We start from the raw sequence: 25,660 nt of genomic DNA on the forward strand, positions 1-25,660 counted from the left end.
TTTGGTGGACAGATGCACCCAGGGGTGGAGATGTGAATTTGTTGAAATAAACATGTCAAAGTCAAAAATATGCAAATGAAGGGGAAAAAAGGAAAACTCCTGCAAATTGCTAAAACTCTGTAACCACTGGCCAGATTTGGTTGAAACTTGGTTTGTAGGCTCTTTATAGTGACTTTACTTACATTTCTTCAAATTGTGGTGAAATTTTGAAAGTTGTATTTTTTGGGCGATTTTCCCGTTTTTGTGTCAAAATTTTTTTTTTCTGTAAGCGCTCATCCCATTGCCTTGAAAACTTGTATGTATGATCCTAGGGTTGGCCTTTGTCAGATTTGTTCAAATTGTGGTGAAATTTTCATATTTTTATTTTTGGGGCAATTTTCCCCATTTTTTGTCAAAAAATCATTTTCTCCCAAAGTATTTGTTGGATTGCTTTAAAACATGATAGTCTCCAGTCCTAAGGGTTGTTTTCTGTCAGATATGTAAAAGTCATTATGAGATGGAGCATTTCATATTGCTGGGGTATAAGATTAATTTGGACTTGCAATGGAATTTTCTTAGTCAAGCATGTGTGTAACTAGTAGTTAGTATCTCTGTAAAATGGGAGGACAGTGTCATTGACACTATTTTTTCATGTACAGAGCCATAACTCAGGCATATCTAAACCGATTTTATTCAAACTTGGTACAAGGACATTGACCTATGTCATACATATGCATGTCGATTTGTTTTGTGGTACGATCCAATATGGCCGCATGGTGGCCATTTTGTTACAATTTTTTCATGTACAGAGCTATAACTCAGGCACATGTGAACCGATTTTATTCAAACTTGGTACAAGGACATTGACCTATGTTATATATATGCACTTTGATTTGTTTTGTGATACAATCCAATATGGCCGTCAGGCGGCCATTTTATTACGATTTTTTCATGTACAGAGCCATAACACAGACATGTTTCAACCAATTTTATTCAAAGTTGGTACAAGGACATTGACCAATGTCATAGATATGCACCTCAATTTGTTTTGTGATACGATCCATTATGGCTGCCGTGTGGCCATTTTTTTACGATTTTCCATGTTCTGAACCATAAGTCAGACATGTATATAGCAAATTATTCAAAGTTGGTACAAGGACATTGACTTATAGTATACATATGTACATCGATTTGTTTCTCGATATGGTCCGATATGGTCCGATATGGTCACATGGTGGCAATTTCGTTCTTATTTTTTCCATGTCGAGAGCCATAACTCTGGCAAGTCTCAACTGACTTTATTCAAAGTTTGTACATGGACATCGACTTATGTCATACATAAAGGTGTTGATTTTTTAAACAGTAAGATCAAATATTGCTGCGTGGCGGCGATTTTGTTACGATTTTCTCATGTACTGAGCCATAACTCAGACATATTTCCTCAAGTATCATTCAAAGATGGTACAAGGACATTGACTTATAGTATACATATGTACATCGATTTGTTTCTTGATATGGTCTAGAGATATGGCCACATGGTGGCAATTTTGTTATGGTTTTTAGCTCCCATAGCCATATGTATATATGGCAATGGAAGCTATTCTTATAGGCTAGGGAACTGTCTGTGTGTCTGTATGTCTGTGTGTCTGTATGTCTGTATGTCTGTATGTCTGTATGTCTGTCCGTCAACATCAAAAACTCCAAAACCGCTGCACATTTCATCTTGATATTTGGTGTGTACATGGATGATGGGCTGTAGATGAGATTTTGTTCAAATGAAGTTGTCATTGCCAAAAATATGCAAATTAAGTGAAAAAATATAAAAACAGTCAAAATTGAAATAACTCAATAACCACTAAGCAGATTACATGAAAAATTAGCATGTAAGTACTTTGGGCTGACCTGAAATGATTGTGCACATCTTGGGTCAGTATCTTGGACTTGCTATTTTTCATGAATTTTTTTGTAATTTTCTCCCATTTTTGGTCAAAAAATCTTCTTCTCTGAAACCACAAGTCCGATTGATTTGAAACTTGGTATGGAAGTGCATAGGAGTGACCTTTCCCAAATTTGGGCAAATCGTGGTGAAATTTGCATATTTTTAGTTTACACGTCCATAGACTGCCATGTATAACGCAGATCTCCATAGACTCCCATGTATAAGGCCACGAAAAATAAAAATTTAGTTTCTCATCGTATTCATATTGCAAAAAGGATGCAGTGACACAATTTTTAGTCCCCACAGATGAAGTCCAGTGGGCTTATAGATTAGGTCATGTCCGTCTGTTCGTCCATCCGTGAGTCCATCCGTTCACGCAGATATCTCGGATATTTTGACAAAATGTCATGTGACCTCGATGACCTTTGACCTCAAATATACATATTTGTCCATAACTCAGTAACCACAAGTGCTACCACCCTTCATATATGGTATGATGGGACACCTTATGACGCCACATATTGTACCTCATTAATTATGCACATATCTAATTTTGAGCGAGCCAATAGAGCTAGAGGTCTGATTTTTTGGTATATAAGGATAACTTAGCAATACAATTTTTTTGACAAAATGTCACATGATCTCGGTGACCTTTGACCTCAAATATACATATTTGTCCATAACTCAGTAACCACAAGTGCTACACCCTTCATATTTGGTATGATTGGACACCTTATGACACCACATACTGTACCTCATTAATTATGCACATATATCATTCTGAGCAAGCCAAAAGAGCTGGAAGTCTGATTTTTGGTATATAGGGATAACTATAGGAGAGAAATTTTTTGACCAACTGTCATGTGACCTCGATGTATGCACACATCTAATTCTGGGCAAGCGAATAGAGCTAGAGGTCTGATTTTTTGGCATATAGGGATTAATTAGCAATATAGTTTTTTTTTCAAAATGTCATGTGACCTCGATGACCTTTGACCTTGATTATACATATATATGCGTATCTCAGTAACCACAAGTTCTATACCCTCCAATTTTGATAGGATATTAGACCTTAAGATGTCACATCTTTTACCTCATTTATTATGCGCATATGTATTTCTTGGCTGGCCAATACTGCTGCAGGTCTGATCTTTTTTCCCGATTTAGAACCATAACGTAGACATGCCTCATGTGTTTCAAATTGGGAACAACGACATAGACCTATGTGCCCATAGATCTCAACATACACACTCCAGTGATACTTCTTAATGACCACATTTCCCTGCCCCATCAAGACTAATACTCCTATTACAAGTGGGGACTATGTCATTGTCAATGACTTGTTGAGTTAATGGTTGTATCACAGTATTCGATATTTCTAATTCTGTATTTTCTCCATTTTATATTCTGAATAAATACATTAAACATATTTCACTGTCTCCAGTTCATTACATTTAAGGTGGTTGGAAAGGCTATTTTTGCACCAATTCTTTTCTCAGAGTTAATGTCAAGTTTCAAGTGTTAGAATCAAGATATTTAGTTCAAATTTTCAGGATAACTCCCTTAGTTAATATTATCTCCAAAGAATATAAAAATTGTATATTTGCAGCCATGATTTTGAAATATGACACCAGTAAATATTAAAATTTAATTTTTCATATTTTTTTTACATATTTGAATTTAATAGTAATTGGATGGTATTAATATTACCAAATTAGTTATAAATATGTTGACACTATTTATTGTAAGATTTGTACGGCAGGATTTGTAAATAAAATTTGTTTTTATGATTTTACATGGGTTTATATATCAAAAAATTATCAAAAATTCTTTCAAATTTCAAAATGTGATTTTTCAAAAAGTACTTTAAATACAGGAAAATTGTGCCGCACAAATTTTATCTGTAACCTTGTTAATAGGCTGTAAAAATTCCATGTCCATATCTCATTTCAAAGTTGGATTAAATTGGTATACAATTATGTAGGAAAACTGTTATTCTGTCAAAAATGTTGAAAATAAGCCATATTTGCACCCCTCTTTTGAAGTCATAGAGCAGGGATTTTTTTTGTTAATCTCACTTTTGACACCTCTTTGACACTCAAAGAATCTAAAAATGCATTTACAATAGTAGTCACTCACTCTGAATGCTAGCACCACCTTGTCAAACTTTCCTGAAAAACAGCAAATAATGACTTTCCCTTTTCAAACATTTTATTAACAGCTAGGGGACCTCTACCATAGTTAATACACTAAGGACTCCCCAACTTCTTCTTATTTGGTCAGTTTTTCAGAAGTTTTAACAGGCTATAACTCTGCAATGCCTTTGTGCCCAAATGTCTAGTTTTTTTTATTCCACAGAGAATGTTGACTACTTTTATATTTTAATACTTTTGTTGAAATTTATAACTGACGCTCTAGCCTTTCCAACCACCTTAAGTATTTTCACTTCATGCACTTTATCCCTTTCACACATGTTCAAATATCTGACCAGAGAACAAACACTAAATAGTCCAGGATGGAGCTACAGTGTCATTGACGCTATTTTTTTCCATGTCGAGAGGCATAACTCTGGCAAGTCTCAACTGATTTTATTCAAAGTTAGTACATGGACATCGACTTATGTCATACATATACATCTTGATTTTTTAGCTCCCATATATGCAAATGGGAGGTATTCGTATAAGGTGGAAAAATGTCGTCTGTATGTATTTATGTATGTATGTATGTATGTATGTATGTATGTCCGTCCACATCAAAAACTCCTAAACCGTAGCACCTACTGTCTTAGTATTTGGTGTACAGGTGCACCTAGGGGTGGAGATGTGAATTTGTTCAAATGAACATGTCAGTGCCAAAAATATGCAAATGAGGGGAAAAAAGGAAAAATCCTGTAAATGGCTAAAACTCAGTAAGCATTGGTCAGATTTGGTTGAAACTTGGTATGCAGATTTCTTTAGATATTCTAAATTATGTGTGCAAAAATTGGGATGAAATTTGCATGTTTGTATTTTTAGGGTATTTTTTCTGTTTTTAGTCAGAAATCTTGTTCTCTGAAATCACTCGTCTGATTGCTATGAAACTTAATATTCATGTTCCTCAGGATGACCTCAGTCATGCTTGTACAAATTGTATTGATATTGTCATATTTGTAATTTTGGGGCAATTTTCCCAATTTTTGATAAAAAAAATTTTTATCCAAAAACTGCTGATTTGATAGCTTTGGTATTTGGTATACAGGTATCTAAGATTAATCTCAATATAATGTATTGAAGGTATGTTGAAACTGGATATTTTTTTCTTATTTTTGGGGCAATTTTGCCTTTTTGGTCAAAAAATTTTTCTCCTAAAACTTCTGATCTGGTAGCTTTGATATCTAGTGTACAGGTTCCTAGGGTTTATGTTAATTAGATATATTTAAAATTAGGATGAAATCTGCAATTTTGTATTTTGGGGGGCAATTTTTCTCATTTTTGGTCAAAAAATTTGTTTCTCAAAATTTACCAGTCTGATTGCTTTGATATTTAGTAAACCGGTTCTTAGGGTTTTTGTTAATAAGATATATTGAAATTAAATTGAAATCCGGAATTTTGAATTTTTGGGGCAACTTTGCGAAACTGTCAGTTTTACTGGGATATCTTTCATTTTGTATTTTTAAGATTTTTTTGGTAATTTTATACCTACTGGAACTAAGAGTATATAATGTGGTGATTTAGTAAGCATTTGATATGGTAAACTGTATTTGGTGTTGAAATGCGGTAAACAAATCCTGGCAGATTTTGAAAAAATTCCAAACAAATGCCAATAAAAAATTCAGCCAGAGAAGGTTTGACAAAAAGAAAAGGTGGGAAAGTGGGGAAAAAAGAATGTACAATGGATCGGATAAAAAAGATAATTTTCCTCATCGATCTTCCAGACACCGTCCCTTATCAATTGGTCCACCCCGATGTATTTTTGTGCGCAATTAACCATGCAATGTATTTTAGTTTAAGATGTCAAGTTAGGTAAGGATTTGAAAGGAATAGTCAAGTTCACAGTTTAACTTTATCTCTTGTGTCATCATCCTTGTGTAATTGGTTAAGTTTGTAAGTTGTTCCAGATGTGGATGCACCAGCTGTTCTGGAAGAAAACAATATTTACTTTTCCCTGTAGGGTTTCTGAGTTGATGATTGTATGTTGAAATTTCTCCATGTATCTGGTGTATGGGCAAAGTGTAAACATTGGTTGCATGTTATGTATTTCAGTCTATGTCAAATATTGTGAATGAAAAATCAAGAACAGTTTACTGTGTGCTTGTAAATGATAACATATTTGTCAATACATATACTGCCTTGCAGATTTATTGTCTTAAAGATTATCACAGAAGTAGAAAAGGAAAAGAAACTAATCAAATTGCTGTAACATATTGTTATGTAGGTCATTTACCCCACACTCATCATGACCTGAGTTCAATTAGTCTAGAACATTCTCAAGGTCACTGCCCTTGATGACCTCACAACCTTGAATTCAATTAGTCATGTTTGGAATGTTCTGGAAAGTTGATTAGTTGTGTAAGAGAGATAATTTTAGAACAGTAATTAGCATGTCAATAAAAGTTCTAGATTGTTCTTATATGCCTTTATAAAAGGGACGTGCTCAGCTTCCAGTCAGACTTTTGGGATCGTGTCTCTTGTGTGTTACTAAACTCCAGCAGTAGTCATTCTCAAGACTTTTCAAGACCTTCACTGCCAACGCTGGATTTATACTGTGGACTTTGTGCAGCTTCAAGCCTGCAAGGACTGTTCATTCATCCAACTGACTGTTACAACTCTGAGACTGGAGCTTTGCCGTCCCAGCTGAGATAAGTAGTCTGTACACTTTTAAAGCTTGTACTCTATCCCTGACTTAGCAATTAGTTTTATTTTCGTAATAAATTTTTGTTTAAACGTAACTGCTGAGTTCACCCTTTTGTTCGTTTTCTCTGCACGTAACAAAATTGGGGCTCGTCCGGGATACGAATATTTGAGCCGTTTGACAACATTTTGACAGCCTTTTCAAAACTACTGTATACTGTGAACTCAGCGAAATTCAATCATGGCGGAATTCAAGCCAGACGAATTTATGGATGACCTTGATCAGGACGCATTTGATTCCCTCAAAAAGGACAACCTCATTGCACTGGCCAATTTCCTTAAAGTAGAAGTCAAAAGATCTATGCGCAAGCGAGAAATTCAATTCAAGATTGCAAAACATTTAGTTAATTCTGGCCATTTTGAAGAGTCTGCCTTAAAAGATTATGAGCCTGAGTCTTCCTTCGAACTCAAAAAATTAGAATTAGAAATTCAGGCAGATTTGGAGCTTAAAAAATTGGCATTAGAAAAAGAAAAATACAAATGCAATTACAAATGAAAAAAAAGAATTGCAAATGGAAGAAAGACAGAAAGAAAAAGAAAGGCAGGAAAGATTAGAAATGGAAGAAAGACAGAAAGAGAGGGAATTGGAAATGAAAGAAAAGAATTGCAAATGGAAGAAAGACAAAGGGAGAAAGAAAGAGAGGAAAAAGAAAAGGAAAGAGAATTAGCAGAACACCAACTGCAGTTAGAAATGAGACGTTTAGAGCTTAGGAAAGTCAGGAAAATTCTCCCTTCAGACAATTTTGACATCACTAAGCATTTCAGGTTAGTTCCCCCTTTCCAAGAAAAGGATGTTGATAAATATTTTCTCCATTTTGAGAAAATTGCTCAGAGTCTGAATTGGCCTAAGGAGTCCTGGTCTATGCTTTTGCAGAGTGCTTTGGTGGGTAAAGCCAGAGAAATTTACATTCATTGTCAGTAGAGCGGGCTTCAAATTATGATTCTGTGAAGGAATTAATTCTCAAGGGCTATGAGTTGGTGCCTGAAGCTTACCGTCAGAAATTTAGGGATTGTGAGAAGGTGAAGGATCAAACTTATGTTGAATTTGCTCGAACAAAAGAACAACTGTTTGATCGTTGGTGTTCTTCGGAAAAGGTCAGTCAGAATTATGACAAATTACGACAACTTGTTTTGATTGAGGAATTTAAAAGGTGCATCCGGAGTGACATCAAGACGTTTATCAATGAACAAAAGGCAGATACATTAGAGGTTGCTGCACGTTTGGCCGATGATTATTCATTGACCCACAAATCTTCATTTCTCAGCAAACCATCCCAGTCCTTTCCTACAGAAACAATGCAGGTAAATTTAACTCGTCCTTTTCATCCAAGAATTTTTCAAAGGAGAGTAGAAAATCAAATGACAACAGTTCACAGAATTCAAGTAACACTCCCACATCATCAGATCCCAAGTCTCAATCTCCTTCTGACAAACAGTTCGGTACACTTTCTTGTAATTATTGCAAGAAAGACGGCCATTTAATGTCAGAGTGTTTCAAATTGAAAAGAAAACGTGAAGGTCAAAGTGGTCAAAGTGGATCTAAGCCAACCGGCTTATTTCTTCATCAACTCAATTAGAGTCTAATAATGTGTGTAACACATTTTCTGAGGTTAAACCCCTCTATCCCCAATTAATGAGGTCAAGGTCAATTCTTCTCAAGATAGCATTATGGGTATTTTCGAACCATTTATTCACGATGGTTTTATATCACTTTCTAGTGATTTCTCTTCCGCTACCCCTGTCAAAATTTTAAGAGATACCGGGGCTTCCCAGTCTCTTTTGTTGGCAGATACCCTGCCATTTTCTGAAAAGTCATTTTCAGGTTCTAAAGTTCTTATTAAGGGGGTAGATTGCAATGACTTTATTCCTGTTCCTCTCCATAATGTCTATTTGTCTTCGGACTTTGTTTCTGGACCTGTGGCTTTAGGTATTAGGCCTTTTTTGCCTTTTGAAGGGATTCACCTTCTTCTCGGAAACGACCTTGCTGGGGACAAGGTCATTACTAATCCACTTGTGACTGATAATCCTAGTTTAGATCAAATCCAGAGCCAATAGAGGAAGACATTCCCGGCCTTTTCCCTTCATGTGCCATTACTCGAGCCATGTCAAAGAAAACTTCTGAGAATCAAAATACTCTCAAAATAATGTCACAGATGTTGACTTAATGACACCTTTCTCAGTCAGGTGTTTGACACGGAGCATTCCGTTATCCCTCGTGGATTTGAAATTCCAGTAAAACTTCTGCTGACCAAAGTCAGACATTTTCTAGATCAAATCTCATTGCAGAACAACACAAAGACCCAGATATTTTGTGTTTGTTTGACAGGGTAGATGATGAAGATAAACTTCAGATAGCTCTGTTTCCTATTATACAAAATCTGGTATTCTCATGCGTAAATGGAGACCTCCAGATGTCTTGGTTGATGACGACTTGGGCTATAAAACATCAAATTGTGGTTCCAAAGCCCTATCGTGCTGAAATATTGCGCCTGGCCCATGAAACGCCCTGGGCTGGTCATTTGGGAGTAGGAAAACTTATCATAAAATTCTCAGTCACTTTTATTGGCCTAATCTCAGGCAGGATGTAACACATTTCTGTAAAACTTGTCACACATGTCAGATGGTAGGAAAGCCGAATCAGACCATTCCAAAGGCCCCTTTACAGCCAATTCCTGCATTTCAAGAACCATTTAGTAGGATTCTAATAGACTGTGTTGGGCCCCTACCAAAAACAAGATCAGGAAATGAGTACATGCTGACAATAATGTGTACATCAACTCGGTTCCCAGAAGCCATACCACTGAGAAATATAAAGACAAAGACTATAGTGAGAGCTTTAGTCAAATTTTTCACTTTATTTGGCCTCCCTAAATGTGTCCAGTCCGATCAAGGCTCCAACTTTATGTCTGGTATTTTTCAACAAGTAATGGATCAGCTAGGCATTAAACAGTATAGGTCATCCGCCTATCATCCAGAAAGTCAGGGTGCTCTTGAGCGATTTCATCAAACTTTGAAAAACATGATTAGGACCTACTGTTTTGACACAGAGAAGCAGTGGGATGAAGGAATTCATTTTCTGCTCTTTGCTGTTAGAGAGTCAATTCAAGAGTCTCTTGGTTTTAGCCCATTTGAGCTTGTATTTGGACATACAGTCCGTGGCCCACTTAAGCTCGTTAAAGAGAAATTCCTATCAGACGATGATGATTGTCTGAATATTTTGCAATATGTGTCAGATTTTCGTACAAAACTCTCTAAAGCATGTGAATTAGCCAGAGAAAATCTTGAGTCATCTCAGCAGTCAATGAAACCAAATATGATAAAAGCACCTCAAAACGGAAGTTTGAACCAGGTCAAAAAGTTCTTGTTCTACTTCCAATTCCTGGCAAACCACTCCATGCTCGTTACTTTGGGCCATACCTAATTGATAAGAAATTGAGTGATTTAAATTACATCATAATAACACCTGACAGGCGAAAACAAAAACAGCTATGTCACATAAATATGCTTAAGCCATATTTGGATAGGGATAATCCTACTATAACTCAGCCTGTCAGTGCAGTCAGTTCAAACCATTATGAAGATAGTGATACTGAAACTGACTTGAGTGATAATACTCTAAACTCAAAGCTGGGCTCGGTCAAGCTTCAGAACTCAGAAATCCTGGAGAAGCTGGAGTCTACAAAGTTGGCACACCTCCAGCCAGAACAACAACAACAGGTGAAAGAACTGCTCCACGAATATAAACACCTATTTCAAGATATTCCAACGAGGACAAACATCATCTACCACCACGAAGATGTCTGCGACAGTAATCCAGTGGAACAACATCCAGACAGACTGAATCCTGCGAAAGCGGAATCTCCAGGAGGAAGCCAAGTATTTGCCGAACAATGACTTTATCGAACTCAGTAAAAATAACCAGACTTTGCCGTGCATACTTTATGCCAAATTCAGTGCCATTTCAAGTTTTCCAACAACAAATTGCAAGAAGATAGTCATGGGACATCCTGTTTGCTACTTTTCACACAAATTTAACAAATCCCAGAGAAACTACTCTACAATTGAAAAAGAGTGTTTATCTTTGATATTAGCTTTACAGCATTTTGAAGTTTATGTTACTTCTTCAAATCAGCCAATAGTGGTTTATATTGATCACAACCCTCTTGTTTTTCTGCAGAAATTTAAAGGCAAAAATCAGAGATTGCTAAGATGGAGTTTAATGTTACAGGAGTTTAATCTTGACATTAGACATATCAAAGGCAGAGACAATTTAATTGCAGACTGTCTCTCTCGTATTTAGAAATTATTGTTGTTCACTTTCAAGAAATTTTATTGTTGTTCACTTTCAAGAAATTTTACTTTAGAGTAAAACAAAATTTGAGTACTTAAATCCTTGTCAAGATTACATTTGTAAAAGAAAGATTTTTCTTTGAAAAATTTTCTTTTTTTGAAGAAGGGGTGTGTTATGTAGGTCATTTACCCCACACTCATCATGACCTGAGTTCAATTAGTCTAGAACATTCTCAAGGTCACTGCCCTTGATGACCTCACAACCTTGAATTCAATTAGTCATGTTTGGAATGTTCTGGAAAGTTGATTAGTTGTGTAAGAGAGATAATTTTAGAACAGTAATTAGCATGTCAATAAAGTTCTAGATTGTTCTTATATGCCTTTATAAAAGGGACGTGCTCAGCTTCCAGTCAGACTTTTGGGATCGTGTCCTCTTGTGTGTTACTAAACTCCAGCAGTAGTCATTCTCAAGACTTTTCAAGACCTTCACTGCCAACGCTGGATTTATACTGTGGACTTTGTGCAGCTTCAAGCCTGCAAGGACTGTTCATTCATCCAACTGACTGTTACAACTCTGAGACTGGAGCTTTGCCGTCCCAGCTGAGATAAGTAGTCTGTACACTTTTAAAGCTTGTACTCTATCCCTGACTTAGCAATTAGTTTTATTTTCGTAATAAATTTTGTTTAAACGTTAACTGCTGAGTTCACCCTTTTGTTCGTTTTCTCTGCACGTAACATATTCACCTCTCAGTGCCTGTATAGGCCTATACTTAACTATTTTATCATTACATTCAACTGTTTGTTATATCTTTATCACTCTCCATGGGCCAAGGCACACTTGGGGTCAATGTCATCACTCTGTGCCGGTCTGTGTATGTCAGTGTGTCTGTATATGTATGTCCATGTTTCATACAATTGTTGACTTGTTTTGATAACTATATGGGAGCGAACAGTGATGTTGTCACTATTTTTAAACAGTAAGATCAAATATTGCTGCGTGGCGGCGATTTTGATACGATTTTCGCATGTACTGAGCCATAACTCAGACATATTTCCACCAGTATCATTCAAAGTTGGTACAAGGACATTGACCTATTTCATACATGCTCGTGAATTTGTTTCACGTCATGTAGCAGTATCATGTCAATTATTGAAGTTTCGTAATTAGGCTGATATGTCAAGAAATACTGCATCAAATTTCATGAAACTTTGTACAGATGTTAAGCTCACATTGCTTTAACAGTGAAAAAGACATTTATCAGTGTCATTTTATTATTAATTTGTAATTGCATATGTAATGAACTTTCCTAATTAGAGTGATATATCCACAAATACAACGTCAAATTTGATGAAACTTGATACAGATGTTGATCTCATAGTGTTGTAAATACTGCATCAAACTTTATGAAATATGGTACCGGTGATAATCTATTAGTGTTAGGATAGTATGAAAAAAAGTTTTGCAATATCCTGTCGACTAATTCTCAGTTGACTCATTTAATGACCTGTAGGATAGTGGCCTAAATTGGTTTTGTGTTTTCATCACCATGGAACTCATTCTTGGCCATTGAGTGCCATCTGTATCAAAGTATTTTTATCACAGACCTAATGAAGAGGACTCTATCCTCTCTGAGGACCTGTAATCAAAGTACCCATTAACAAGTGGGGACTGTGTCATCAACGATGACTTGTTTGTTTAAAGGGCCTGTGACATCATTTCCAAAGTTTTTATTTTTTCCCTTCAAATACTCAGCTAGGGGACCTGTCTATGGATTGCATATAGTGTCAGTTCGGAAAGATGTATACGAAGGGCGAAATTTGACTCCTCTTTCATGCTTGGTGATCAGGGAGCCACTTTGCACCCGAGCCAGGCAGCAGTATTTGCATATTGACCAACAGTATACACATATTGACTGGCCATGAGGGCAACAGCATACGTCTGTACCCCGAGGGACTGTGAGTCACCCCAAAAAACAGACTGTTTCCCGAGGCCGTAGGCCGAGGGAAACAGTCTGTTTTTGGGGGTGACTCACAGGCCCGAGGGGTTAAAGACGTATGCTGTTGCCCCCATGGCCAGTCAATATGTGTTTTGTAACACACCTCCTCCGTAGCCATGCATAAGAACGTACTATACACAAAACTTGTCGCATGTAGGCCTACGATGTAATATGTTGGAGTGGTTCTGAGAAAAAGTTTTTCCCAAAAGAATCTGCAAAACCTTCAATACACCGTTGATTATTATAGTTTTTGTCCGTATCGAGTCCTTGTTGGAAACCAAAGCATTGAATTCTTCTTCAGAAAGTAGGATAAACCAAGAAATTTCTCGACTATCGTTTCGATCGGCCGCAGACGACATCTTTGTTTACATTCCGGTCCGCGTTCGCGTCAATGTCGTTTTTGACGTCAGCGGGCATCATTTTTCGGAACTGATGCCTGGCAGGCAACAGTTCAAACAAATGATGCCTGATGACGTCGTTTACGTGGATCAGCACAAAAAGAATGCATCCCACGTGACTATCAATTGGCGAATTAGAATACAGACTGCGGATGAGGTGTGTTACAATTACAATTGACGTCATTTGTCAAGTTAAGATAAGATAAGTTGACGGCTGAACTTCGAAAAGCCAAAAAAAGTCAAACGAGTTGGGCTAGGGGTACACGCCCACCCGTAACTTTTACTTGCCTTCTATCTGGACAAAGTGGGCGATACACAATTCAAGGCAGTGATGTAAGCTAACTTCGAGACATAAAGAGTGATTTTACGTTCAGTTGTATGGGCATGTCATAGGCACTTTAAAACATTATGAAGAATTGACAGAATATATACTACCATTTACTGTCAGAAGAAATTAGCTACCAGCTTTCAAATTTTCAGTTTTTTGGGTCAAGTAGGGCCAGCTAGCCAATTAAGTTCATGAAAAACCAATACATCATAGTACCATAGAAAAGGTTGAATGTCAGGAAAACTGCCAAAAATCACAATTACAATATTTCATATACGAAGCTTACAGGCTGTACCCTGTTGTATTGACATCTATACTGAATCCCTTTTTTAAGTACAGCCAGAGGGGAGTTCAAGGATTATCAAAGAATAACATAATTCATAATACTCATGTTAACATGAAAATATGCTGCTTCAGGGGTACTTTTTATGAAGCTTTAAATATAGGTGCCCCCAAAAGAGAGCAGACAACAGACACAGGCCACGTATACTCAAGTGTCTTGGTACAATAGGGGATAATTTTATTCAAGAAACTTAAACTACAAAAAACCCCGAAAGTTTAACAATGAGGGACCAAGTTCTATTGTAATGCAAATGCATAATGAATATGCAAAATAAATGGCTTGATTCAGGGAGAATGCTGGAACCCTTCTAACCTACACACTAAAGTGTACAATAAATGACTAACTAAAATCTATCCCCTGAAAACACTACTTATTGAACTAATCAAGGCAAACTTAAAGAAATACAAAAGTTTAAAAGGATTACATCCTGCAAAAAGCGAAAAGCCACAACCACACTTTGGGAAACAGGCAAAAGGGTGGTGGGTGAGGAAAACAGGCTGTTTGCACACTGGCCAGAAGCAGCACACTAAAATATTTTGTAAAAACTCCCCATAAGAAACTTCTGTCCATTATGCAAAAATACAGCGTGACCAAACAGCATATCACAGCTGTGGCATACCTATGATACAGCATATCACAGCTGTGGCATACTTATGATCTCTGACATTGAATCGAGCTGCCCTGCATTTAAAATCAGTTAAAAGAATTTAACTTTACCATATTATCTTAGACAGAGAACTGAAAAACAACAGTGTTCATACAAAACTGAACTCATTTGTTTAAAAGTATAACAGCACAGGTATTTTATTTTTATTTTTTTTTTATTTTTTTATTTAGACTTCATTTAATCTCGATAAACTGTTGAGCCAGTGGCTCTTCTCACACAGTGTCGAGAAATAATTAAAATATACAATATATACATTAAAAATTGCACACATCCATGAAGACATGAAAGGCAAAAATACAATAGGTACAAAAATCAAACGGACAATAATCAACATTACTGAACATCTGTATCACATAAAAAATGAAATTTACATTTGTCTTTAAAAGCCTGCAGTGAGGAACATGACTTTAAGTCAACTGGTCAACTGTTCCATATTTTTACACCACTGTATATAAAACTTTTCTTAAAAAACTGTGTTCTGTGTTTTGGAATGTATAAATCTTCCCTGGCAGCAGATCTTGTATTCCGACTGTGAACATTATGTATCCTTTTAAAAATATTCAAATAGCCTGGTGCTAAATTGTTTTTAGCTCCTCAGTTTTATATACTGAGGAGCTATTAGAATTGAAAACCAGGATGGCGGCGTCAACTTTTACTTCCAGCTGTCAAGATTTGGCGTCAACTTCCTTCTGTCAAGATTTGGCGACAACTTTTACTTCCTTCTGTCAAGATTTGGCAAATTAATTTCCGTCTGTGTGTCCATGTGTCATGTGATAAACTGGTGGTGGCCAATTACAGTGAAATTTGATCAAGCTGCAGAACTTCATTAACCAAGGTGTTGTTTTAATAGATGTGTATCAGCAATTTTTAGGACATTAACACAGCTGGGCTTTATGTGGTCTTGTTTACATCTTTAATCAGCTACATGCTCTCAGTTACACAACACACCAGGGCCACGTCCATGAATGTCAGACAGAGAAACATAAACAAATCACCACACTTTGCAATGTCATGTATCTGTCATTTTTATCTGTGATGAACAAGTGAGCGTGAAAGTTCAGGTAGCTTTGGGAATTGACCGGCTAGACCAGCATCATATAAACTTGCATGTTCAAAATACATTTGTAAATGTATTCGTGGAGTTCCTGATTGGACTCAATGGTGCACTGCAAGAACCTTTTCAACATAACGATTCTAATAAAACGTAAAAAAAGACAGTTTGTTACAAGGCATCCTTTTCACTGAAACACTTGCAAACATGATTATGATGTGTTCTATTACTTGTAGCTCATTTCATTTATACCATTTAGACAAATTTTTCACTATTATTTCTACTTTTAGCTGTAAGGTATTTTTAAAGTTGTAACAGCTCTAGTACTTTCTCTTTTGTTCTGTTTTTGAGGTATATAGGGATAACTATGAGATACAATTTTTTTTGACAAAATATTATGTGACCTGGATGACCTTTGAACCCAAATATACATATATGGCCATAACTCAATAACCACAAGTGCTACACCCTTCACATTTGGTATGATGGGAGACCGTATGGTGCCATATCCTGTACCTTATTAATTATGCACATATCTAATTCTGGGCAAGCCAATAGAGCTAGAGGTCTGATTTTTGGTATATAGGGATAACTAAACTATGGGATACAATTTTTTTTGACAAAATGTCACATGACTTCAATGACCTTTGAGCTCGATTTCACAAATACTACTGTAGCCTTTCATCTTTTTTGCATATTTATTTCTCTATTGCGCCTGTGCAGACAGAAAGATGGTAAACATTTTGCAGAATTACTTAATCATCTCAGAGTTGGCCAATATACACAAGAAGATATAAACCTACTTAAGCAAAAGGCTGATGCATTTTCTGGTCAAGCAGATCAATGTGAAAATGCAATTCACTTGTATACTACAAATTTAAATGTTGAAAAACACAATGAAGCAATTTTCACTAGAGTGCTGACAGAGAAATTACGGTGGCTCTCCTGCATTCCAATGCAGTAAATGGCGCTTACTCACTTTACTAGTCGCCTAATAATAAACCGCCACATACTCCATCAGGATAGATTGGTGTTAATGTATGCAACTTATTTTTATATTAATGCGCCAAATCATGCCGTATATACAATTCTATGTATCTAACACAAATCTTGTGTATCCCGTATCCAAACCCCACGCCTCCAAGTCAATTACTGCTTACCAACAACCAATTACTTCAACTGGCCTCACACTTGAGGAGCTTCAGTGTCCTTGACGCTATTTTGTATTTTATACATTAAAATTAATTCATGATATAAAACCCGTTTTCTGAATAGCATCCAATGCAATGTACGGAATAAAACGTCACTAGAAGTATTAAAATCACAATCTAAAAGAACTCTCGCAACAGCTTACTTGAGTCGCTCAATGCGCACGAAAAGTTTGATAGAACAGTGACCCCATATGTTGGAACAGTAATCAAAATGGCGTGAAATTAAACAATTATAGAAACTCATCATGGCCCTTTTAGTTATAAAGGGGCGAATACACTTGAGTTGAAGTAACTGAAAGGTGATACTTTAACAAACAGAGTTGACGTGTTTTCCCAGCTAGGTATCATCAATAATTATACCCAATAATTTATCATGTGTAACACACTCCAGTTGATCTCCATTACATAACCCATGAATTGATTCATCTATTCTAGCTTTTCTCTGAGAAGTTCCAAGGACCATTACTTTTGTTTCCTGTGAGTTAATACACATGTTATTAGGTGACACCAGTGCGTGATGTGATGCATGTCTTGATTAAGCTTATCATAAGGTTATTGTTTAAGGTATTAAATAAGGTATCATAAAGTTTTCTGTTTTGTTATTCCCACAGTATCATTGGAGTCATGCAAATGGTGAACAAGAAAAATGGAAAGTTTACAAGGAGTGATGAAGAGTCATTTGAAACATTTGCCATCTACTGTGGTTTAGCATTACATCACGCAAAGGTATGTGCTGTGATATGGCCAGTAACCATCTACTGTGGTTTACCATTACACCATGCAATGGTATGTGTTTTGTGATATGGCCAGTAACCATCTACTGTGGTTTACCATTACACCATGCAAAGGTATGTGTTGTGATATGGCCAGTAACCATCACTGTGGTTTACCATTACACCATGCAAAGGTATGTGTTTTGTGATATGGCCAGTAACCATCTACAGTGGTTTACCATTACACCATGCAAAGGTATGTGTTGTGATATGGCCAGTAACCATCACTGTGGTTTACCATTACACCATGCAATGGTATGTGTTGTGATATGGCCAGTAACCATCTACTGTGGTTTACCATTACACCATGCAAAGGTATGTGTTGTGATATGGCCAGTAACCATCTACTGTGGTTTACCATTACACCACACAAAGGTATGTGTTGTGATATGGCCAGTAACCATCTACAGTGGTTTACCATTACACCATGCAAAGGTATGTGTTGTGATATGGCCAGTAACCATCACTGTAGTTTACCATTACACCATGCAATGGTATGTGTTGTGATATGGCCAGTAACCATCACTGTGGTTTACCATTACACCATGCAAAGGTATGTGTTGTGATATGGCCAGTAACCATCTACTGTGGTTTACCATTACACCATGCAAAGGTATGTGTTGTGATATGGCCAGTAACCATCTACTGTGGTTTACCATTACACCATGCAAAGGTATGTGTTGTGATATGGCCAGTAACCATCACTGTGGTTTACCATTACACCATGCAAAGGTATGTGTTGTGATATGGCCAGTAACCATCTACTGTGGTTTATTACACCATGCAATGGTATGTGTTGTGATATGGCCAGTAACCATCTACTGTGGTTTACCATTACACCATGCAATGGTATGTGTTGTGATATGGCCAGTAACCATCTACTGTGGTTTACCATTACACCATGCAATGGTATGTGTTGTGATATGGCCAGTAACCATCACTGTGGTTTACCATTACACCATGCAAAGGTATGTGTTGTGATATGGCCAGTAACCATCACTGTGGTTTACCATTACACCATGCAAAGGTATGTGTTGTGATATGGCCAGTAACCATCTACTGTGGTTTACCATTACACCATGCAATGGTATGTGTTGTGATATGGCCAGTAACCATCTACTGTGGTTTACCATTACACCATGCAAAGGTATGTGTTGTGATATGGCCAGTAACCATCACTGTAGTTTAGCATACACCATGCAATGGTATGTATTGTGATTCTGTTGTGATACCACATACTGTGGATTACAATTTGCACAATCTGGTATACTGGTATGTCGTGATACGGCCACTAAAATGGAATTAGCTCATTGTTAAACAATGACGTATACACCATTACTCCCAGAGGATGAAAGCATAATTTGGTGTGACCTGGTGTTGGAGACCACAGCTGAACGAATTTGAACCAGAAGTGTACGTCAGTCCATTAGGGCGACATTTTTTATTTTAATTTGTGATTCTCATCTTCCAACCGACCGTAAATTTCAGCTCTGACATGAAAATTAAAAAAAACTTTTTTATTTGCGCCGCCTCTGAGGCGATCATCCTAGCAACAGCACCACCGTCATCAAATTGTGAGATTGCAGCGACTCAGACTGAAAGGACAGAGAGTACAGAACACTGAACTGAAAGACAAGCAATTGCAGTGACAGTGAATGGACAAAACATTAAACTGAAACAAATATACAGTTTTTTTGTACTTAAAAATTGTAGAGACTTAAATGACAGAACATTGAACTGAAACAAATAGATTTTTTTTTTGGTACTTGTTTTTTTTTTTAATTTCGACCACCCTCCCTGCCCGAGTATTCCTCTGGAGATGAGAAACAAAAAAATAAAAAGGTCACCCTTATGGATGAACTAATGTAGCAAACAGTCTCTTTGTTAAGCTTTCTCAATACCCAGGGAATATATAAGCCCTCACACTCATTAACTACATAAAAGATCTTAAAATGCATTTCACAAGGAACAGGTACACCATATGTACACTGGCTCTATACTGAATAAATCAGTAAGTAAAAATGCATGAAGAAATCAATAATTTCAACTGAAAGACCTCAAATTTCCTGAAATGAATTTGCAGTAATGATAATGATACTAACCAGTGCAGACAACTGAAATTTAATCCAAGAATGATATTCATTATTAAGTGACGAATTTTCTCAAATCCCATGTGAAAAGGGAAATATAAATTTTCATATCCTTGGAATTGACTAAAAGGCAGTTCTGATAACACTTCAGCTATTCAGTGTGGGAAAAAATGGAATTTTTAAGTTACAGTTAAATATTTTGATATACTCTTGGAATTTGCAAAGAATTAGTCTTGAAACTTTTATACCATTGTGGTATGAAGTTTTACACAAAGAACCAAGTTTATAAATTAAAACAAACAACAAGTACATGGTTGTTGTTGGAAATTGTACTGGCATTAGGATAGTAAGATTATCACACCGTGGCAATCCATTTCATACCGTACATGCTACCATTGTGCCTTTGTGTCATGTTGGTCTTGAGAATAATTAGACCATAATCAGATGAAGACAGTGTCAAGGTTGATCAACTTGGCTGTTTAAATGTGGCAGGCAGTTCTTTAGATATATGCTTTGTATGGACTATTGCACACATGCACAATACACAATATCATCTCTTATCATTACACCAATGCACTGTTTCACTTTCAAATTGTTGTTTTTAGCTACTATAGACAATAGTCTATAGAAGCTATTGGGATGGGTATCCGTCCGGCGTCAGTTTGTATGTTCGTATGTATGTCCGTTTGTGAGGATGTCCATCTACTCAAATATCTTGAGAACCGCAGTACTTACAGATTTAATATTTCTTGTGTAGGTGCAAAATATGATTATGAGAAAGTAGTTTGTTTTGTTCTTTGATATTGCTGAAAATATGCAAATTAGTTCAAAAAAGGCGTTTTTGGTAAAAAATCTTTTTCTTCATAACCGCCAGTCAGATAGCTTTGATATTTGGTATACTGGTCCCTAGAGATGACCAAACTTAGATTTGTTCACATTGTGATGAAATATGGAAATTTGTATTTTTAAGAAATTTTTTTGTCATTTTTGGTCAAAAATTTATTTTATCAAAACTGGTTGTCTGACAGCTTTGATATTTGGTATACAGGTCCCTAGGGATGACCTTACTTCGTAGGGATGATCAAAATACGATATATTCAAATTATGATGAAATATACAATTTGGTATTTTGGGGGCAATTTTGGCCATTTTTGGTCAAAAAAATTATTTCTCACAAAACTTGTCTGATAGCTTTGACATTTGGTATACAGGCTCCTAGAGATGAACTAAATATGATATATCGAACTTATGATACCTTTAAAGGGACAAAGTCGCCCATTTTTTCATGAATTTTGTTTGATACGAGATACTACTTATATTGTCTCACGTGATGAAAGATACTGATTGAATGGGTGACCATGCATATATTCTACCCAGGTTTTAGACAGCATACATGGAACCATGGCGAAAATGAATTAATAGTCATGACCATTAATTCATTTTCGCCATGGTTTCATTTAATTTGTCTAAAATCAGGGTCGAATATATGCATGGTCACCCATTCAATCAGTATCTTTCAACATGTGAGACAATATAAGTAGTATCTCGAATCAAACAAAATTCATGAAAAAATGGGCGACTTTGTCCCTTTAAGACCTTCAAAATTGCTGATCAGACAGATTCGATATTTTGTATGCAAGTAGGTCCATAGGGGTGAAATATTTTTGATTTGTTCAAATTTTGGAAAATTTGCCATTTTTGGTCAAAATTTTTGTTTCCACATATTTGTCAGAAGTTCTTGTCTGATACTCTTGACATTTATTAAAAATTCAAAAAGTTCTTTTATCTAGCATATTCACAGCTTCTCTGAAACGCTTCTCCAATTGGCTTCAAATTTTTATGCACAAGTTCAACCATCGAAACCACAAAAAACTATCTACAGCATGTTCTGAAATTTCTTTCAAATATTCATATATGTACCGTGTTCATCATTATTCCTTTATTTAAAAACCAGTCACACTTTTTACATCAATTGCTTTCATTACTACACATGGTGATATCAGCCCCTTATAAGTTGCTTTTACATCCACATGTATGATTGTATATTTTATGTTAGAGGCTGATGGCTAGGAAATTATGGACCTACAAGACAGTTCTCTCCTGGCTATCGTTTCTAGTCTGAGTACATGTTATCTAATATTATACTTTGTACGTCTTCAAGTCTATAGTAGCTACAGGAACATTGGCCCTATGTTTTGTCTTTCTTTTGCATTTTTAGCTCACATTTGGTATACCAATGTGAGGTTATTGTATAAGCTGAAGTCGGTGGCGTCTGTATGTATGTGTGTATGTATGTATGTATGTATGTATGTATTTATGTATGTATGTATGTATGTGTGTATGTACAGTATGTCCGTCAACATCAAAAACTCGCAAACCACTGCTTTTTTCAGCTTGGTATTTGGTGTGTTGATGCTGTAACCTCCACAAATGTAATAATCTCCATAAATGTAACATCAACCATAATTGTAATAAAGTGCACCCATAAATGTAATATCACCCATAAATGTAACAAAAATCAACCATAAATGTAATAAAAACACCAACCACAATTGTAATAAATGGTAACCATAAATGTAATAAAAAAATCACCCATGAATGTAATACTTGTCAACCTTAAATGTAGTAAATCTATTTTGGCGTTGCAATTGAGGAGTTAGCCCTTAAATATTTATCTTTATAATAAGGAAAGCAACTCCACACATTATTCATATCTTAATTGTTTGCGTTTAGTGTGTTTTGTATATTTGAAAGTGTATTTTACGTTTCGCTGTTTTGTGTACAAAAGTGATTGGCCATGGCTAGACACAGCTGAACGTCAGTGCAGTCTCTACTCCAGAGTGGAGGAGACTGTATAACACTACAATTCTTTAACGCTGTTTTTTAGCTACGCTGTCAGCAACGCGGAGCTTATCAAATAGGTTTATTTTCCGTCATCGTTGTCCGTCGTCATCGTCCGTCAACAATTGCCTTCTCCTCTGAAACCACAAGTCCAATTGCTTTGAAATTTTAAATGCAGTTCACTAGGGGTGACCTCACTTCAGTTTGTTCAAATCATGGTGAAATTTGCATATTTGTATTTTTGGGGCATTTTTTGCTGTTTTTGGTAAAAAAATCTTCTTCTCTGAAACCGCTCGTCCGATTCCTTTGAAATTTGATATGCAGTATACTTAGGATGACTTCAGTCAGATTTGTTCAAATCGAGGTGAAATTTGCTTATTTGTATTTTTAAAGTTCCATTAGCTGTATCTTCTGGCAATTTTTCCGTTAGTTTTGATTGAAATGATCACTGGCTCATGTTGAATAGTCCGTCAAATAACAGAGAATCGCACATTATTCGGAAACATTACGTGCCCTACAACTAAATAACATGTGATTTTACCACGAAAATTTCAATTTTTGTCCGGACAGAAATACAAACTCTGTTGACACGCGGATTGCAACGTTGGCATTCTTCTGCACCTGCGCAAGCCATTTACAGCAATTTCAAAATAAATATTCATTACTTATGCCCGGTACTTACGTCGTAGTCCATTGTCCGAGCACGTAGCCAGATGTCTGGCAATCCACGACGCAATGTTGTTTTGATCCCGCAATAAACGTGAGCTTGTACATCTCGCGTGATCGCGGCGTCACCATATCTGCGTTCTCCACAGCACGCTGAGCATGCCAGATGTCAACAAACGAGCTCGGAAAGGCAACACGTTTGAACAAAAATTAGCAGTTTTATGTGGCTATAACATCACTAATCATGTTTGTTTCTTCATAAAACAAAATTTTGCAACAAATATGAGCGTCCAACATGGAATTTTCCAAGGTATAAAATGGTCAAAAGTTACAAATAATGGCCCTTTAAGGTGAAGTACTACGAATTACATCAAAATTAAGTTGTGGTGTCATTTTCTTGAAACTTTGCACAAATATTCTTGGAAGTTGTGCAAGTGCAAAAATGAAATAAAAAATGGGGGTCACCATGCTTGTTTCCATGGAAACGGACGTTAAAATGGCGTCGTTAGAAATAAATAAAAATGATATAATTCACTAAAACTAAAGAAAGCAATTATAAAACGCTTAGCAAATGAGTTAATTTTAATAAATACCAAGACTTAAGATCCATATCTATCGAATGTATAGTTTTCATGATGTTTGTGAAGAAATTTTAACATAAGTATCGATTACAAAATGACGATATCGAAATTATGTCACTACGTAATTTTCGAACTTTCTTCCTGTCGCCTTGAATGGTGTCATTTTGACCAAACTTGGCGAATAAACTCCTGACATAATACCATTTAGTTTACACTTTTAATAAAAGGGTGTCACCACGCTACTTTTTACAATATCTCCAGGTGAATGGGTAATTTGCGCCATGTAAATGGGAGAGAAATGTTAATTTTTCGCTCATATTGAATAAAAACCAGCTTCCTAGGGGGTCAAAATATGACAAGGTTATAGGTCACATGTATTTCTAAGACACTGGGTCAAAAAATTAGGTAAAAGCGCAATTTCAACAATGACAGGTGATGTTAAATACATGCGCTACAAAATAACCCATTTGCGGCAGGCTGGAGTTAAATCTGCGCAGAAACGTTCTAAAGCGTGTGCGCGTCCGAATTCGTCGCCCTTTACCTTAAGGCAATTTATGTCGTTTTTGGTAAAAAGATCTTTAAAATTCTTCTTCAAAACTACCGGTCAGATAGCTTTGATATTTGGTACATAGGTCCCCAGGGATGATCTATTTCATATTTGTTCAAATTGTGGAGAAATATGCAAATTTGCATTTTTAAGGCAATTTTTGCCATATTTGGTCAAAAAATGTATTTCTCAAAAAGTACTGGTCTGATAGCTTTGAAATTTGGTATACAGGTTCCCATAGATGAACTAAGTAATATTTATTGAATTTCTGATGAAATCTGTAATTTTGTATTTTTTGGGCAATTTTTGCCATTTTTGGTCAAAAATGTGTATTTCCAAAACTATACATCTGATAGCTTTGAAATTTGGTATACAGGTTCCTATAGATGAACTTCGCCTGTCCGATTGCTTTGAAATTTGATATGCAGTTTACTTAGGGTGACTTCAGTCAGATTTGTTCAAATCGAGGTGAAATTTGCATATTTGTATTTTTGGGGCAATTTCTGTCGTTTTTGGTAAAAAAAATCTTTAAAATTCTTCTTCAAAACTACCGGTCAGAATTTTTGGGGCAATTTTTGCCATTTTTTGTCAAAAAATGTGTATTTCCAAAACTACTCATCTGATAGCTTTGAAATTTGGTATACAGGTTCCTAAAGATGAAGTAAATTATATTTACTGAAATTATGATGAAATCTGCAATTTTGTATTTTTTGAGCAATTTTTCCATTTTTGGTCTTAAAATGTATTTCTCAAAAAGTACTGGTCTGATAGCTCTGAAATCGGGTGAACAAGTTTCTGTAGATGAACTAAGTAATATGTATTGAATTTCTGATGAAATCTGTAATTTTGTATTTTTGGGGCAATTTTTCCATTTTTGGTCTTAAAATGTATTTCTCAAAAAGTACTGGTCTGATAGCTCTGAAATCGGGTGAACAAGTTTCTGTAGATGAACCTAAGTAATATATATGAATTTCTGATGAAATCTGTAATTTTGTATTTTTCGGGCATTTTTTGCCATTTTTGGTCAAAAAATGAGTATTTCCAAAATTACTCATGTTATAGCTTTGAAA

The 25,660-nt window shown here is 36.0% G+C and overlaps 1 protein-coding gene across 11 annotated transcripts in view; it reads left to right on the top strand.

Annotated features, from left to right (window-relative positions):
• Positions 1 to 25,660, top strand: part of LOC139132396 (probable 3',5'-cyclic phosphodiesterase pde-5) — a 243,066-nt gene that overhangs the window by 184,926 nt on the left and 32,480 nt on the right. For all 11 annotated transcript variants that reach the window (XR_011552272.1, XM_070698733.1, XM_070698724.1 and 8 more), the window contains one exon: positions 17,704 to 17,818. Coding sequence is in view for 10 of the 11 variants with exons in the window: in XM_070698733.1 (XP_070554834.1) it covers positions 17,704 to 17,818 (115 nt within the window). In the remaining variant the exon portion in view is untranslated. The remainder of the gene's footprint in view (positions 1 to 17,703; positions 17,819 to 25,660) is intronic.

This window comes from Ptychodera flava, chromosome 5 (assembly GCF_041260155.1).
Source record: "Ptychodera flava strain L36383 chromosome 5, AS_Pfla_20210202, whole genome shotgun sequence".
Classification (NCBI taxonomy): Eukaryota; Metazoa; Hemichordata; class Enteropneusta; family Ptychoderidae; genus Ptychodera; species Ptychodera flava.